Below are 19,016 nucleotides of genomic sequence, written 5' to 3' on the forward strand. Positions count from 1 at the left end.
GGTCCCTGGTGCTGTGAGATAGCAGTACTAACCACTGTGCCGCCATACCGCCAAGCCAATTCAATACCTCATTTCAATTGCAAAATACTGCAGGATTTTACTTGGTAATACCTGCTAGTACTCCGTTCATGTCTACTTTTTTGCTTTCCTAATTTCTTTTTTTCATTTCACCCCTGTACTTTCAATACTCCTTTAGGTTTTCTTCAAGACTGAATTCTTGGAATCTAATAAATGTTTTTTGTTCCTGGTCTGACAATGTATATTTTCTGACATTTGCACAAGTCTAAGTTTGAGTTCAACTCCTGTTTCAGAAATAACACCCTCTCTCTTGTTTGGCTTGCTACATACTGAAAAAATATAATGCCCCGAATGAATTAGAAATTCTGTATCCTGAGTGCAATTAACACTAATTTACCTCAGTTGTTACAAAGATGGTTGAAATTCCAGACTATTACTCCTTTTTTTTCCAAGTTGCTTATACGTTTGCCAAAATAGCCAGAATTCAAAACCATACCAGTAGTTGGAACAAATTTCGACACCACACTTGCAAATAGTTAAAATTAGACTCACCGACACAGAAAGCAAAGTAAACTCATGCTCAGGAAGGAAGGAGTGCCATCCATCTTCCAAGACCTCAAACATAGGTCGATAAAAGAAAGGATACATCAATGTGGTAGAATCCAAAGTAGATAAGGCCTGAACAAGGTAAAACAAATAAAGCATGATCACTTCCAAGATTATTCAGTCCCATTATCACAGCAAACTTATAGGCCAAGTTATTTTTTTAAAAAGTCTTCATTTCCCCTGAAAAATCATCAAATCTTCCTGTTGTAATATGGTACCAACGGCTACCTTCATCATACTGAAAATGCAGCAAACTTGTACATGCATACAATCAGCCACAAGATAACCATTAGGAAAAAAGTCTGAGTGACTATTTCTTTTGAGTCATTTGCAGTATCCAACACCCCAAATGGAACACTGATAAGTTTAATGTCTTAACAAAAGGTGTGCACGTCAAATATTGCAGCTTTGTTAGTACTGGAGTACCAGCATGAGTCTAAGCCCAAGTCCTTAAATGTAACATGATGCAACAACATTGCTTGATAATAAGGAAGTGTTCTCCTAACCAAGCGAGACTGTTAAAATAATAGTACAGATGTAATGATTTCTGCTGATGCTTCAATAACCAAAGCTATTCTTGTAATCTTTTGCAGGCACTGCTAACCCATTAAAAATACAGCAAAACCAAGTTCTATTGAGCTCCAAGTTGAGGCAATATTAAGGAAATCAAGTTTACCAATAATAAACAGATTATCTACATGAGCAAGCAGGACAAGTTTTGATACTGTCCAACACAAATAAACAACCTATAAAATTCATGAAACCTATTCAACAATGTGTTCTTAATGAAGCATGCCATAATTTCCGGAGTGTTATGTTCGATACACCATACATCAGTTACTTAGATACATCACCCTCAAATGAGTAGGAAATTTACTCACACAGGAAATATGAACACAAAGCTTATGAACTTTCCACAGTGAGCATGTATCTTCCAAAACTCAATTTAGGAAAAAATAAATTAGGACACTTCATTATCTTAAAAGGCGGCCCGAACACAGAAGGTGACTTGCACACCAGCTAACAATTGGAGACCAAACTGGTTAAAGCTTTACAGTAGACTTGTGGTGATTATAAAATCCAGACACACTTTGAAACTGTCTCATCAAATGAAGTAGTTAAGTCCACGCACAAAACTGGAAATTCTTGATAGCATGAACCAATCCTTAAAGGATTTACTGTATATACTCCTGTATAGATCGATCTCATGTACAAGTCAACCCCTTATTTTTGACCAAAAAATCTTGTATTTTCCATATATCTCATGTATAAGTTGACCCTAGTTCTTCACAGTTACAGATAAACATTTATGAGTCAGTGTGCCTGGCCGTTGCACTCCGCTCTGGCTTTCTAATCTGCGGGCCGTACCGCTCCGTTCTGGGTCTTCCAGTCTGCCGGCCGTCAGGATTACTGAATGATACGACAGTATAGGGCGACCGCCGTATCCGCAGAGTTGGTTTCAGTTAACTGCTGCCTGAACATATTACAGGAAACGTTCTAGAACCAGGGACTGGGAGCTGCTAGGAAGGTAACTTTCCCATTTTACATATTTTGTAGATGAATATTCATCCCTTCAAAAACAATACATCGTGTATACGTTGTCCCTCTAATTTCAGGTTTAAAAAACCGTCTTCAAAACTCCACCTATACACGGTAGAACAAGCTGTCAAAGTAATTACACTAGGTGGCGATCTGTTCTGAAAAATGGGCAAACAATGCACCTATCATTTAATCAAGTCAGAATAGTATTTAATATTGAAAGAAAGCAATCTGTATTCATGGTCCACCATGCTTGTCCATCAGTACAATCATCCCTGTGAAGTGACTGAAGTTTATTTTCCTCTCAGCTTCAAATCAATATATGGAAGCAATATTGATTTTCTTTCCTAAAGAAAATTGAATGTATCTTGCATGAATTTCTATAAGCAGAGATAACTTAGCAGGAAATGTTCACCAAAATTTTAATTTATGAATGTTGTTCTTTTGCAAATGCACCCGACATCCAATTTTGCGACGGCTGTGCATGAAAGGCACATGGTTTACTTTATAAATAGCAAGGGTTGCAAGCAACTGTATAGTTGACAGTAGTTAAAAGTTAAAAGGATACCGTCCACAATTATTCTGTATTTTACACTGTTCTTCAGTCTCTCCATATTTGTTCCCAAATCCGAGCACCACTGCCAACATCGTGAGTCCTTCTATTAGTACATTATCCAAACTGATTAATTAAAACTAAATTAAACTACACAGGATGAGGCTTGGTCCAGCTCTCATCTGGTTAAAAAGATAAATTTCTAGCTTTTCATGGATTCCTTACAGAGCAGAAAGAGGCCATTTAGCCCATCGAGTTTACACCCAAACTCTAAAGAGGATGCCAACTGGGCCCACCCCCACCCCATAATCCCACATCAGATTTTTACCATGGCCAGCCCACCTAAACTGCATATCTTCAAGGCAATTTTTAGATTGGCCAATCAACCCAACTTGACATCTTTTGACTGAGGGAAGAAACCAGAGCACCTGGAGTTAACCCACGCAGTGAGCATGTGCAAACTCCACACAGTATCCCAAGACTGGAAGTGAATGCCGGTCCTTAACGCTGCAAGACAGCAGTGCTAACCTATAAGCCAACATGCTGCCCTTCTCTAGTTATCTTCTAGATATTCTTTAACTAACATCTATAGAAGGATTTTATTTTAACAAGTAAAAAACAGCAAGTTATGAAATCTTCATTAATTGATTTTTCACTGATCAAGAACTGCCCACTAAATTTAACAGATGTGACAAATTTCAATTCTTCCTGAATACGAGAATGGCAAATGCAATTCTGTTTTAGAGTCATTGGGATGTACAGCATGGAAACAGACCCTTCGGTCCAACTTGTCCATACCAACCAGATACCCCACTCTAGTCCCACCTGCCAGCACCTGGCCCATATCCCTCCAAACCCTTCCTATTCATATACCCAACCAGATGCCTTTGAAAATGTTGCAGCCTCCACCACTTCCTCTGGCAGCTCAGTTCATACACATGGAAGTTTCTCTCTCACAGTTTCTTCAAAACCATCTCCAAACTCAACAATTTACACCACACAGAAAGACAAGGCAGCAACTACAAGGGAACACATGAATTGGACATACATTATTCTTCCATCAATGCTGGTTCAATACGCTGGAAATTCCTGTCTAATCACAATGGAAGTTCCTTCAGATCACCACCATCTTGAATCATTAAGGTTAGATAAGAGCGGGATGTCAAGTAGGGGCTGATGGGAAGGCAAATCACTGACTTAAAAACTTACCTCATGAATAGGCGGAGCATACACTGAGCAGGAGCAGACACAGGAGTGCTGAATAAGTGAAGTCATCTATGTGGGTGGTTGTGTTACCCGAAACACTACTTAGGTAGTGTGTTCCAACCATCCTCCTCCTCCTCCTCTAACCCAAAAAAAACACTATGCACCGGATTGGTAAGATAACTAGTTTTTTTTTTATTATGTATTTTTATACAGCCTCTTTTCTAATTCAAAACAGTGGTTGATGACAGTTAGGGCAGTTGAACGTTCCTCCTGCAGAATGTGGGAGGCAAGATTCACCGCTAGTGTCCTGCTGACTTCCTCTGCAGGAAGAGCAGCCAACATCACCTCCTCAAAAAACGCGCTATGGAACTTCAGCTGGAGCTACATGAACTTCAGATCATTCGGGAGGCAGAGGGAATTATTCAGAGGAGTTACAGGGAGGTAGTCACACCTCAGGTGCAAGAAAGAGGCAGATGGGTTCCAGTCAGGGGACAGAAAGGGAACCGGCAGGCAGCGCAGGGAACCCCTGTGGCCGTTCCCCTCAATAACAAATATATTGTTGTGGGCATTGGGGGATGACTTACCGGGGTAACCCATGGGGTGCAGGTCTCTGGCACAGAGTCTGCCCCTGTTGCTCAGAAGGGAAAGGGGGAGATGAGCAGAGGATTAGACATTGGGGACTCCGTAGTTAGGGGGACAGACAGGAGGTTCTGTGGGAACAAGAGTCTCTCACGGTTGGTGTGCTGCCTCCCAGGTGCCAGGGTTCATGATGTCTTGGACTGTGTTTTTGGAATGCTTGAGGGGAGGGGGAGCAGCCCCATGTCGTGGTCCACATAGGCACCAACGACCTAAGTAGGAAAAAGGATGTGGGTTTAAGGCAGAAATTCAGGGAGCTAGGGTGGAAGCTTAGTGCTAGAACAAACAGAGTTCTTGAGAGTTGAGAGTTACAGGTTATCCAGGAAAGACCTGAAGAGACAGCTAAGAGGAGCCAGGAGGGGACACGAGAAGTCGTTGGCAGACAGGATCAAGGAAAACCCTAAAGCTTTCTATAGGTATATCAGGAATAAAAGAATGACTAGAAAAAGATTAGGGCCAATCAAGGATAGTAGTGGGAAGTTGTGCTTGGAGTCAGAGGACATAAGGGAAGTGCTAAATGAATATTTGTCATCAGTATTCACACCGGAAAAAATCAACGTTGCCAAGGAGAATACTAAGATACAGACTACTAGACTGGGCGGGCTTGAGTTTCACAAGGAGGAGGTGTTATCTATTTTCACACTTTCCAAACTTGCTAAATCCCCCGGGCTGGATGGGATTTATCGTAGGATTCTCTGGGAAACCAGGGAGGAGATTGTAGAGCCTTTGGCTTTGATCTTTATGTCATCATTGTCTACAGGAATATAAGACTGGAGGATAGCAAATGTTATCCCTTTGTTCACAAGGGGGAGTACAGACATCCCTGGTAATTATAGACCACCGAGCCTTACTTCGGTTGTGGGTAAAGCATTGGAAAAGGTTATAAGAGATAGGATTTATAATCATCTCGGGAGGAATAAGTTGATTAGAGACAGTCAACATGGTTTTGTGAAGGGTAGGTCATGCCTCACAAACTTTATTGAGTTCTTTGATATGGTGACCAAGCAAATAGATGAGGATAAAGCGATTGATGTGGTCTATATGGATTTCAGTACAGCATTTGATAAGGTTCCCACGGTAGGCTATCGCAGAAAATACGGAGGCATAGGATTAAGGGTGATTTAGCGGTTTGGATCAGAAATTGGCTAGCTGAAAGAAGACAGAGGGTGGTGGTTGATGGGAAATGTTCATCCTGGAGTTCAGGTACTAGTGATGTACCGCAAGGATCTATTTTGGGGCCACTGCTGTTGTCATTTTTGTACATGAACTAGATGAAGGCATAGAAGGATGGATTAGTAAATTTGCGGGTGACACTAAGGTCGACTGAGTTGTCGATAGTGCTGAAGGATGTTGCAGGTTACAGAGGGACATAGATAAGCTGAAGAGCTAGGCTCAGAGGTGGCAAATGGAGTTTAATCCGGAAAAGTGTGAAGCAATTAATTTTGGAAAGAGCAACAGGAATAAAGAGTACTGGCTAATGGTAAGATTCTTGGTAGTGTAGATGAGCAGAGAGATATCACGTCCATTTATACAGATCCCTGAAAACTGTCACCCAGGTTGATAAAGTTGTTAAGGCATGCAGCATGTCAGCTTTAACTGGTAGAGGGATTGAGTTTCAGAACCATGAGGTCATGCTGCAGCTGTACAAAACTCTGGTGCGGCCACACTTGGAGTATTGCGTACAGTTCTGGTCGCTGCATTATAGGAAGGATGTGGAAACTTTAGAAAGGGTTCAGAGGTGATTTACTAGGATGTTGCCTGGTACGGAGGGAAGGTCTTATGAGGAAAGGCTGAGGGACTTGAAGCTGTTTTCATTAGAGAGAAGGAGGTTGACAGGTGACTTAATTGAGACATACAAGATAATCAGAGAGTTAGATAGGGTGGAGAGTGAGAGCCTTTTTCCTCGGATGGTGATGGCCAGCAGGGGACATAGTTTTAAATTGAGGGGTAATAGCTATAGGACAGATGTCAGAGGCAGTTTCTTTACTCAGAGTAGGAGGAGTGTGGAATGCACTGCCTGCAACAGTAGTAGACTCGCCCACTTTAAGGATATTGGATAAACATATGAATGAAAATGGAATAGTGTAGGATAGATAGGCTTCAGACTGGTTTCAAAGGTCGGCGCAACCTTGAGGGCCGAAGGGCCTGTACTGCGCTGTAATGTTCTATGTTCTATCATGCACGATCATCTTATAATGACTAACAGCAGAGAAAACAGCTGGAAAAGAGTAGGATTACACAATGAGCTGTGTGATAGGATTGAATAAGTACCTTCAACACTATACAAAAAAAAAATTAAAAAAGTTAAAGTTCGAGAGTTTATTATTGGTTCACTGAATTTGAACCCAGATTTGAAAGTCATAATTACCTCCACAAGCTGTAACAATTCAACAGAAACAAGTTTCAGCATCTCAATAAATTTTCTGATGTGTTCAAAATAAACTTGGACTATCCATTATAATTATTATTACCCAGAAAGCCAAATCAAAGCTACAGCAAGGGTGTGTGAAGTTAGAACAGAAGCAATTTACGGCCAAAAAAAAAATATTCATTCACCTTGTATCTAATCTATTCCACATCTGATCCTCAGTACTAAATCAAATGTTTTCCAAAACCAATCTATAATAACTTGGAAAACGACTGATCAAGAAAAAAATCTCACCTCAATTGAGCTTGCGATATTTAAACATTCTTCCATGCCAGGAATGTCCAAGTGAATGATACGCAGATCCTTACATTTAATTGTAATTGTACCCAATGTTCCCACAAACCTGGAATTAAAGAATTACAATATATTTAACAATAGTGGTATTTATGCCTAAGTTTTAAATATTTTCTGCACTTTCGAGAAATGGCTTTTTTAGTGTTAATGCCTCCTCTTGCCTAGAATTAAAGACTGCTTCAGTCAGGTTTATCAAGAACTAATGTTCATCGCACAATAGTGACCAAAAGGAGTTTGTATTGTGTACAATAGGATGGGTCCTGTTGCTGAGTTCTCTTCAAAGATGGAATATTTCACTGTCAGATGGTGTTTAACACTGCAGAGACAGAGCTTAAGTTATTTTTAATTGTTCAGTCCTGAGATGCAGCATTTCCTGCAAAATGACAAGTTAGGCTAGCAGTTACTTTTTTTGCAATAACTCAAATGAAGAGAATTATGATTTATTTTCTCCTTCTCTAATAACTGATTGCCCAAAGCTGCTTTCATAATATCATGGTTTAAATTAAGATTCAGAAAGATTGGGATTTAGGCTGCTAAATTATTTCTTTTATTTTGGAGACAAATTTACTGATCCAAGAAAGAGACCTATGGGTCTGCCACCAAAAGAGACTTGTGGAACATCTGGGGAGTAGATCTCAAGGTAACACTTATTGAAATGCACTTGCATAAATTTCAAGATTAGTCATTCATAAGGTGAAGAATCCTTCTGATCATTGCAAATTGCTGAGCCCTCCTCCATAGACTATGTTGGTGTAGTATTGCTTTGCAAACTGACTTTTTTTTTGAAAAGTATAATTAACTAGGTGACATTTCATGACATAGCTCACGTGGGAAGTTTAAAAAGGATGCCTTGTCCAGCAACCATCTGCACTGAATGTACCTTGCAACTCTCTTTGCTTAGAGTTTTCTATGCTATGACTCAATTTCAGCCTCAATGATCTTTGCAAACTCTTGGTCACTTCTATTATCCCTATTTCTTTCTACAGGTGTTATGCTTTCAAATTAATCTACATAAACTTAGTAATACTACATAAAAGCAAGAACTATGGAAGCTGGAAATGAACAAAAAACAGAAATTACTGGAGAAACTCAGGTCTGGCAGCATCTGAGGAGAGATTGCAGAGTCAGGTTTTGAGTCCAGTGACCTTTCATCAGACAAGTGACAGTTTAACAACTTTAGGAAGTAATGACTAAAGAGAAATGGAAACAAAGTCAATTGAAATACAGCTCCCACTGTTTCTAGCAGCCATGTTGATGTGAACACCATTTATCTACAGATGGCAAAATCAAAAAGCAAAGTAACTTCCACTGATATAAAACAGGATTTTCTAAATTATTTTAACAAATTGCACCTACAATCACATCACTCTTAATCCCAATTTGAGCAATTCCAATCAGCTGTTTACACCTTAAGTTCCCTTTTAAATTGGCAAATATTTATTGAACTTCTAGAAGTTGACAATGGATTTAATTAATCTCATAGTTGACAACTATCACAATTTTGCTTGATATAGGCAGCAGGTGAGGATTAATGAACGTGAAGGGAGTGAATAAAGACATCTGCCGGTGAAGATAAACAAATCAAATTCCTCCCACAGTCCAAAGATCTCCAACATAGGCGGATTGGCCATGCTAAGTTGTCCAGGGATGTGCAGGCTAAGTGGATTAGCCATGGGAAATGCAGGGTTATATAGAAAGGATGGGTCTAGTTGGGATGCTGTTTGGAGGGTCGGTGTGGTCTCGATGGGCTGAACAATATGCTTCCAGAGTATAGGGATTCTATGATTCCCACTCTTAAATGTGCATAGTTCAAACAAAAGACAAATGCGTGCAAGTATTGTGAGAGACTTTTTGAAAGTCGCTTAACCGCAAAAACAACCTGCACTGGCAGATTCCTGGTCAATATTCAAAAAACAGGACATTACAGTTGAAGGAGACACAGGAGTTACATTTCCATTGGAGCTGATAGAGCAAAGCTGAATGTTAGTAACAAGGGTGAAACCTCTAGAAAAACCCAAGGAAATGGGACGAGCGTCTAAACTGATCCAAAGAACTGGACATGGGGATACAGTCATAGTCATAGAGATGTACAGCATGGAAACAGACCCTTCGGTCCAACTTGTCCATACCAACCAGACATCCCACTCTAGTCCCACCAGCCAGCACTTGGCTCATATCCCTCCAAACCCTTCCTATTCATATACCCATCCAGATGCCTTTCAAAATGTTGTAATTGTACCAGCCTCCACCACTTCCTCTGGCAGCTCAGTTCATACATGCACCACCCTCTGCGTGAAAAAGTTGCTCTCTTTTATATCTTTCCCCATCACCCTAAACATTTGCCTTCTAGTTTAACTGACTTAATAATTTATTTATAAGCTATAAATGTCTGTGGGTTCGTCGTCAAATCTGTTGAGACATAAACCGTACAAATGAGGTGACGTCCGTGTGTTCGGGGTGAGGTCCGGTTGCTTCCCTCCCTCACAGCCTCCGCTGCTCGGAGCCCGAGCTCCAGGCTCACTCACCTTTTCTCGATGGCGTCGATGTTGCTGTGTAGCAGCCAGAGCTCCTCACTGTTATCCTGGCGGGAGGAGAGGATCAGGTGGTGCCCGGTCAGACACAGAGTGCCCTCCACCCGTGGCAGGAAAGGCCGGTGAAGGACCACATTGTCCACCCGCGGAGTCTTAATCAGTTCCGCGAACTCCATCGTCCTCCCTCCCAGAAATCGCAGCGCCCGGACTAGAATAACCCGCGGACCAACTACCCGGCGGAAGTTTCTGGCCCCCGAACAACTGCTTCCCGAGTCATGGTTCCGGTCAGAATTCTCTAATTGATTGACGTTTCTGCTTCACTGAGAGCTGGGTCAGCAATGGGTTTGGTTAGAAGGACTGAGACTGGTTATAATTCGGCCTGCGGCAATCTGCCGAACACCTTCTACACCTTATACCCACCACAGAAAACACACAAAGTGTTCGAGAAAATGGGCAGTCTGGTCGCAGTAACAGACCGCCGTGGACACCCAGGTCCAGCACGTTCAGTGTTTGTCAAGTATTGGCATGGATTACACTCCATTGCTCTATCCATTGGTACTCAGCATCAATTGCAAGGTAATATGGGGGATGTGGAAACTTGTCCTCCCTCCAAGTGGCCCTTCCTCTCAGGGAGACAGGCTGGTGCCAGCAGGTATCAAGAGGTAGAGAAACCACACACATGACCCCCAACGAAATTTCTGCTCAGGACAGCTCAGAGATGTATGGTCTTCCCAGTCTGCTCATCTCTAATCCAAGTCTGCAACTGTCTGATTTGAGGAAGATTAACCTGCATCTTGGCAGGATACTGTCAGCAGACCTGGGTCATGTAGGCCTAAAGGCCAATTTGGCCATGCTAAATTGCCCGTAGTGTTAGGTGAAGAGGTAAATGTAGGGGAATGGGTCTGGGTGGGTTGCGCTTCGGCGGGTAGGTGTGGACTTGTTGGGCCGAAGGGCCTGTTTCCACACTGCAAGTAATCTAATCTAATCAAATCTAAAACAGGCACCAGGGAACAACTGCCCAAATCTTCAGAGCAACCACATAACATGTTTTCTCTGACCCAGTTGCAGAGGTCAGAACTGCATTTAAAAGAAGTATCAGGCAGATGAAAAAAATAAACTACTGCGGGCATCTAGGAAATTTAGGGGAAAAAAACAACCTTTCACTTTTGTAAATGTGTGTTCATTTGCACTGTTACAATATCTATTGAGTATCATTTTTGCTGCTGGACCTGGTTAAGTATCATCCATGTGAGAGATGAGCAGCATCTTCCAAAACCCCAAGGTTGAAAGAAGTTCTGATTGCCAAGTATTGTTCATCACTCACAAGCAACTGACTGGTTGAATGCAGATAGTCTCAGCAATCCTTAAAATATAACATGAAGGACTGCAGCTAAGCTTGATTTGAGGAGGACTAGCCTGCACCTTGGCTGGATACTGTCAGCAGACCTGGGTCATCTAGACCTTTCGGAGCAACCACGTAACAGGCTTCCTCTGACCCAGTTGCAGAGGTCAGGACTATATTTAAAAGAAGTGGCTATCGAGGTTTATAAAATCATGAGGAACATATATAGGGTGAATAACCAAGGTCTTTTTCCCAGGGTAGGGGAGTCCAAAACTAAGGAACAAAGGTTTTAGGTGAGAGGGAAAGATTTAAAGAGTTCCTGTGGGGCAGCTTTTTCATGCAGAAGGTGGTGCATAAATGGAATGAGCTGCCAAAGGAGGCGGTGGGAGCGAGTGCAATTACAATATTCAAAAGGCATCTCGATAGGTACATGAATATGAAGGGTTTAGATGGCTATAACTCCATTCCTGATGAAGGGCTCCGGCCCGAAACATCGTTTCTCCTGCTCCTCGGATGCTGCCTGACCTGCTGTGCTTTTCCAGCACCGCTGTAATCTTGATTCTGATCTCCAGCATCTGCAGTTCTCACTTTCATCTAGGGGCCAAATCCTGGCAAATGGGACTAGATCAGTTTAGGATATCTGGTTGGCATGGACAAGTTGGACTGAAAGGTTTGTTTTCATGCTGTATAACTATAACCCCAGGTACTGCATTCTTCACGTGAGATCTGTGAGCAGATAATCTGTGCAGAATACAGATAAATACCAAATTTTATTGAAGGAATGGTAATTCTCACATCCATTGCAATTGATGTAACATGGTCCTACACAGCAACAAGTCCAATCTCCTTGACTGTTCAGTGCTCTCCACCATCACCATCTCGCCTTAAACTCATGCTCATCAGAATTTTATAAATCTCTAGAAGATTATCCCTTAGCCCCTGACACTCCAGGGGGAAAAAGCCCCAGTATATTCAGCCTCTCCTAATAGTTCAAACCCTGTCATCCCAGCATTAAAATGTATTGCAAGCTACAGAGGTTGGCACACTGTAAGTGAACACCGAGGACTCTGTGTAAGAAAGCAATGTGAGCCACAAAGACCAGAAAACCTGTAAGTCGCTGGTAAAGTCAGTGAATGTGCGTTAAGAAAGCTTAGATTAGATTACATTACAGTGTGGAAACAGGCCCTTCGGCCCAACAAGTCCACACCGACCCGCCGAAGCGCAACCCACCCATTCCCCTACATTTGCCCCTTACCTACCACTACGGGCAATTTAGCAAGGCCAATTCACCTGAATTGCACATCTTTGGATTGTGGGAGGAAACCGGAGCACCCGGAGGAAACCCACGCAGACACGGGGAGAACGTGCAAACTCCACACAGTCAGTCGCCTGAGGCGGGAATTGAACTCGGGTCTCTGGCGCTGCGAGGCAGCAGTGCTAACCACTGTGCCACCGTGCCGCCCAGTCGCCCAAGCTGTGTGAAATATTCAGAGGCTGACTGCCTTCAAGTATGCACAAAATGAGTGAGTGTAAGAGCTGAAAGACACTGCCATCTAGATGCATGTGTGACCCTGTGTGCAAAATGACCTGGTAGAAACACACAAATTGTAGATGTTCCTAAATGCCAAACTGTTGAAATGATGTGTGATTCCAGATCAGATCTAATCTCCGCAATCTTGCCAATCATGAATGTTGGTGAATAATTAGAAACTCAATGGAAGAATTGGCTTCACAAACATTCTCATCCTCAACAATGGGCAGCCCAGCAAATCAGTGGCCAAAGTAAGACCGATGCATTTGCAACAATCTACACAAGCTTCCTCCAGTGGTTCCCATCATCACAGAAGCCAGTCCTCCCTCAATTTGGTTCACTCCGCACGATGTTAAGAAATGGTTGGAAGCACTGGACATTGAAAATGCTATGGGCCTTGATAATATTCTGGCAATAGCACTGAAGACATCTGCTCCAGAACTTTCAGCGCCCCTAACCAAATTGTTCCAGTACAGCCACAACACTGATACCATCCTGACAATGTTGAAAATTGCCCTGCTATGTCCTGTACAAGCAAGGCAAAACAAATTCAACCTGGCCAATTTGTACCCTCAGTCATTAGTAAAGTGTTGGAAGGGATCAACAACAGTGCTATCAAGTAGCAATTGCTTCAAAATACCCTGCTAACTGATGTTCAGTTTAGCTTCCACCAGGGTGACTCAGCTCCTGACCTTATTACAACCTTAGTTCAAATAAGGACAAAAGGACTGAATTCCAGAGGTGAAGTGAGAGTGACTTGCATTTGACCGATTGTGGCATCAAGGACTACTAGCAAAACTGGAGTCAGTGGGAATCAGGCTCTCTGCTGGTTGTAGTCATAACTAGCAAGTAGGAAGGATGGATATGGTTGGTGGAGGTCACCCAACTCAGTTCCACAACTTCTCTGCGGGAGTTGCTCAGGATGCTGACGTCAACCCAACTACCTTTCATTAATGATGTACCCTCTGTCGTAAAGTCAGAAATGGAGATGTTCATTGATGATTGCACAATATTCAACACCATTCATGATTTGTCAGATTTTGGAGTAGTCCATTTCCATTTCTTGGAAGCAGCAAAGAAGCCCTACAGTGTGGAAATGACATTGAGTTACACATCCCACCCAGACTCATCCCCTACCCTATCCCTGTAATCCTGCATACCTTGTGGCTAATCCACTTAACCTACAAATCCCTGGACACTATGTGCAATTTAGCATGGCTCATCCATCTAACCTGCACATCTTTGGACTTTGAAATCCGTACTGTTACTCTCAATGTTTTTTCCAGTGGGAACAGTTTTGCATTATATACTCTGTATAGACCCTTCATGGTTTTGAAAACTTCTTTTAAATATCTCCTCAGCCTTCTCCAATCCAAATTTATGACTGAAAATTCTCACTGCTGGAGCCCTTCATATGAAGATTGTTTCTCCTAACTTGCAAGTATTCCCTTTGTTCCTTCTTTCCAGCTCAAATCGAATTAAACCTGGAATTAGTCTTGTGTTCCATTCTGGTTTCTGAGTCTCTTCATGCTGAAGTATTAACTGTGATCAAACATTGGGAAGAATTAAGCCACAGTTTCCAATCCCTGCTTCAATCTTCATTCTTGAACAACTGGCTGCCATCCCTCTCTCGAACTCACTGAGATTCAGTCAGGGTGTTTACAACTTGGTGTCAAATTTGATAATGAAAGGAGCTCCTACTCTCCTATCTGTGCCATCACTAAGACCACCTCTGTATCAATCGCTGTCATCCCATTTGAGCCTGTCTCTATTTCAGAGTACCTGCTGCTAAAACTCTCATTCAATTTTCTACCTCCATGCTCAATTATTTTAATGCTGTGCTCAATGAACTTGCAAGTTCAACCTCTGTAAACTTGAAGTAATTCCAAAACTTTCTTGTCAAGTCTTAATCCTCTATCACTGCTGCATTCAATGACTTACAATGACTCCCATTCAAGCAATGTCCAGATTTTAAAATTCTCATCCTTGTCATCAAACTCCCTACACTTTTTTATCTAATTGTCTTATATGTATTTGTGACTGTTATTGTTTTGTGATGGAAGTGGGATTTGAGGTTTCTCCTTATTTCCCTGAAAACTGGTTGAACGGTGGGATTTGCGGCTTAGCTTTGCTGTTCCTCTCCCTTGTAAAATTGCTGTTTCTGTCTATGCAGCTGATAATGTTAATTGTTTTGTAAATTGTATTGTTTAGTAAAATAAAACAAAGGAGCGTAAGCGAGTCTCCCCATTCTAGGGACTGACTCTCTTTTGGGAGAATCTGATTCCTAAACTGGCTGGTTTACAAAGCCAGTTTTGTTAACTGGTATTCCTTTTTTTTATTGAGGACTGATTTCTAAACTGCCTGATTTACACAGTCAGTGTGTTTCAGATGTAATTCAGTTCTTATTAGGGAACTGTTGTTTCATTGGCTGGGTACAGTCTGTGTGTTACTCTTTTCTGTTTTACTTTGAGGAAAGGACTATGTTGATTTTGTGGCAGGGCTTAGCCCTTACATTCTGGTTTTCTTTGCTTTTTGTATATGTTTTCACTTTTGGTGTTTGAACTGACCCCCTGTGAGAAAATGCACCTTTCCAGATGAGTTGTTCTTGTAGGTAGGTCTGGCCCTTTGTTAGTGGTTTAGGCCTCTGTAAAGACTGAACACCTGTGTGTGGGCTTGGAGGTGAACATTTGCTACATCCTGGAGTTTGGGAGTGGACAAACCCTGTAAGTTAACTGCACCTTTACAGTGTACTGTGTTCCTGTGAGTGGGCCTGGTTTTCTATGTATAGGCCAGGCCTATATGGAGACCAAACACCTATGTGCTGTGCGGTGTGCATTTGCTGCCTTCAGGAATGGATTTTGCCCTCAGTTGTGGACTGTGCTTTTGGTAATGGACTCTGCATTTTGGAGTGGCCTCTGTTTTTGACAATGCACTTTGTATACTGGAGTGGACTCTGTTCCTGGGATTGGACTCTACATTTTAAAGAGAACTGTTTATTGAAATGAACTCTGTACCAGAAGGGTCTCTGTTTGTTGATAATTGACCCTCTTGTTGCTCGTTTCGTTTATCACCTGACCTGTCTTGTGTCTGGCAGGCCTCACTGTGGGCTGGAAGGCTCATAGGTCATCCCGAAAGCTGTCACCCCAAGAGCCGGAAGGTGGCTAGGCCATTCTGAGCGCTGTCATCCCTAGAATGGGTAATCAGGACGGGCGATCCTTGAGGTGGTCGGAAGGTGCTTTAGAGCGGCCGTGAACCAGAAGGTACATAGGGGCAGGCCGAGATCCGGAGGGCTTGTGGGCTGTCCTGTGCACTGTCATGTCAGGTAAGGGGACGGGCTGTCCTAGAGGTGGCCAGAAAGTGTGTCAGGGCAGTCTACAGGCTGGATGGCACGTCAGGTTGGGTAAGAGCCAGATGGTACGTAGGGGCAGACTGAGAGCAGAAGGCGGGTGGGCTGTCCTCCGCATTGTCACCCTGGGCAGGTACTGGAGCGGGCTATCCTAGAAGTGGCCAGAAGGTGCGAAGGGCGATTAGGGAAACTGGAAGGTGAGTAGGCAGTCCTGATGGGGGTGTTGGGGAAACAGGATGGGCTGTCCTAGAGGTGGCCAGAAAGTGTGTCAGGGCAGATCGAAAGCCGGAAGGGGTGTAGGGGTGGGCTGCCTTAGAGTGGCCGGAAGGTGGGAGGGACAGGGGGCTTGCCGAGTTACGGGGGGGGGGGGGCATGTCTATACTCTATGCACTGTTTCTTCTCTAATTGGACTGTCTTGTATGTACCTGTTACTGTTTTTGTGATGAAAGTGGGATTTGAGGTTAATCCTCATTTCTCTGAAAATTGATTGAATGGTGGGGTTTGGCATTGCCGCTCCCCTCTCTTGTAAGTTCCTGTTCTCTATATATAGCTGTTATTGTTAATTGTTTGTAAATTGTATTGTATAATAAAACAAAAAAATAGCCTGAGAGTCTCCTCATTGTAGGGACTGACTCTGCACTGGATGGGCCACAGTCAGTGTGTTGCTGCTGCTGTTAGAACATAGAACATAGAACAATACAGCACAGAACAGGCACTTCGGCCCACAATGTTGTGCCGAACATTTGTCCTAGCTTAAGCACCCATCCATGTACCTATCCAATTGCCGCTTAAAGGTCACCAAAGATTCTGACTCTACCACTCCCACAGGCAGTGCATTCCATGCCCCCACCACTCTCTGGGTAAAGAACCCACCCCTGACATCTCCCCTATACCTTCTAACCTTCACCTTAAATTTATGTCCCCTTGTAACACTCTGTTGCATCCGGGGAAAAAGTTTCTGACTGTCTACTCTATCTATTCCTCTGATCATTTTATAAACCTCTATCAAGTCACCCCTCATCCTTCGCCGTTCCAACGAGAAAAGCTATTCTCGTACGACCTATTCTCCATTCCAGGCAACATCCTGGTAAATCTTCTCTGCACCCTCTCCAAAGCTTCCACATCTTTCCTAAAGTGAGGCGACCAGAACTGCACACAGTACTCCAAATGTGGCCTAACCAAAGTCCTGTACAGTTGCAACATCACTTCACGACTCTTGAATTCAATCCCTCTGCAAATGAACGCTAATACACCATAGGCCTTCTTACAAGCTCTATCCACCTGAGTGGCAACTTTCAAAGATCTATGAACATAGACCCCAAGATCCCTCTGATCCTCCACCTCACTAAGAACCCTACTGTTAACCCTGTATTCCGCATTCTTATTTGTCTTTCCAAAATGGACAACCTCACACTTGGCAGGGTTGAACTCCATCTGCCACTCCTCAGCCCAGCTCTGCATCATATCTAAGTCTCTTTGCAGTGGACAACAGCCCTCCTCACTATCCACAACTCCACCAATCTTCGTATCATCTGCAAATTTACTGACCCACCCTTCGACTCCCTCATCCAAGTCATTAATAAAAATTACAAACAGCAGAGGACCCAGAACTGATCCCTGCGGAACTCCACTTGTAACTGGGCTCCAGGCTGAATATTTGCCATCTACCACCACTCTCTGACTTCGACCGGTTAGCCAGTTTTCTATCCAAGTGGCCAAATTTCCCACTATCCCATGCCTCCTGACTTTCCGCATAAGCCTACTATGGGGAACCTTATCAAATGCCTTACTAAAATCCATGTATACTACATCCACTGCTCTACCCTCATCCACATGCTTGGTCACCTCCTCAAAGAATTCAATAAGACTTGTAAGGCAAGACCTACCCTTCACAAATCCGTGCTGGCTGTCCCTAATCAAGCAGTGTCTTTCCAGATACTCATAAATCCTATCCCTCAGTACCCTTTCCATTACTTTGCCTACCACCGAAGTAAGACTAATTGGCCTGTAATTCCCGGGGTTATCCCTATTCCCTTTTTTGAACAGGGGCACAACATTCGCCACTCTCCAGTCCCCTGGCACCACCCCCGTTGACAGTGAAGACGAAAAGATCATTGCCAACGGTACTGCAATTTCCTCTCTTGCTTCCCACATAATCCTAGGATATATCCCGTCAGGCCCAGGGGACTTGTCTATCCTCAAGTTTTTCAAAATGCCCAACAGATCTTCCTTCCTAACAAGTATCTCCTCTAGCTTACCAGTCCGTTTCATACTCTCCTTTTCAACAATACGGTCCCTCTTATTTGTAAATACTGAAGAAAAGTACTCATTCAAGACCTCTCCTATCTCTTTCGACTCAATACACAGTCTCCCACTACTGTTCTTGATCGGACCTACCTTCGTTCTCGTCATTCTCATGTTTCTCACATCCACATAAAATGCCTTTGGGTTATCCTTGATCCTATCCGCCAAAGATTTTTCATGCCCTCTCTTAGCTCTCCTAATCCCTTTCTTCAGGTCTCTTCTGGCTATCCTGTATCCCTCCACTGCTCTGTCTGAACCCTGTTTCCTCAACCTTATGTAAGCCTCATTCTTCCTCTTTACAAGACATTCAACCTCCCTCGTCAACCAAGCTTCCCTCACACGACCATTTCTTTCCTGCCTGACAGGTACATACATATCAAGGACACGTCGTATCTGTTCCACATTTCCACGACATCCTTCCCTGACAGCCTATGCTCCCAACTTATGCTCCTCAGATCCTGTCTTACAGCATCGTAATTAGCCTTCCCCGAATTGTAAAACCTACCCTGTTGCACGCACCAATCTCTCTCCATAACTAAGGTGAAAGTCACAGAATTGTGGTCAACATCACCAAAATGTTCACTCACTAACAAGCCCATCACTTGTCTCGGTTCATTACCGAGTACCAAATCCAATATGGCCTCCCCTCTGGTCAGACAATCTACATACTGAGTTAGAAAAG

General features: G+C 43.0%; 1 protein-coding gene across 2 annotated transcripts in view; it reads right to left on the bottom strand.

Annotated features, from left to right (window-relative positions):
- The window catches only part of mtmr9 (myotubularin related protein 9), a 75,395-nt gene extending 65,371 nt beyond the window's left edge, over positions 1–10,024 (bottom strand). For both annotated transcript variants that reach the window (XM_087979805.1, XM_043682436.2), the window contains exons 1-3: positions 9,806–10,024; positions 7,221–7,329; positions 571–696 (exon numbers count right to left, since the gene is read on the bottom strand). In XM_087979805.1, coding sequence (XP_087835931.1) covers positions 571–696; positions 7,221–7,329; positions 9,806–9,987 — 417 coding nt within the window. In that variant the 5' untranslated portion in view covers positions 9,988–10,024. The remainder of the gene's footprint in view (positions 1–570; positions 697–7,220; positions 7,330–9,805) is intronic.
- Positions 10,025–19,016: the final 8,992 nt, after the last annotated feature.

The sequence above is a fragment of the Chiloscyllium plagiosum genome, unplaced genomic scaffold (genome assembly GCF_037043375.1).
Source record: "Chiloscyllium plagiosum isolate Xiang-an unplaced genomic scaffold, Cpla_swu_hap1 HiC_scaffold_3, whole genome shotgun sequence".
NCBI lineage: Eukaryota > Metazoa > Chordata > Chondrichthyes > Orectolobiformes > Hemiscylliidae > Chiloscyllium > Chiloscyllium plagiosum.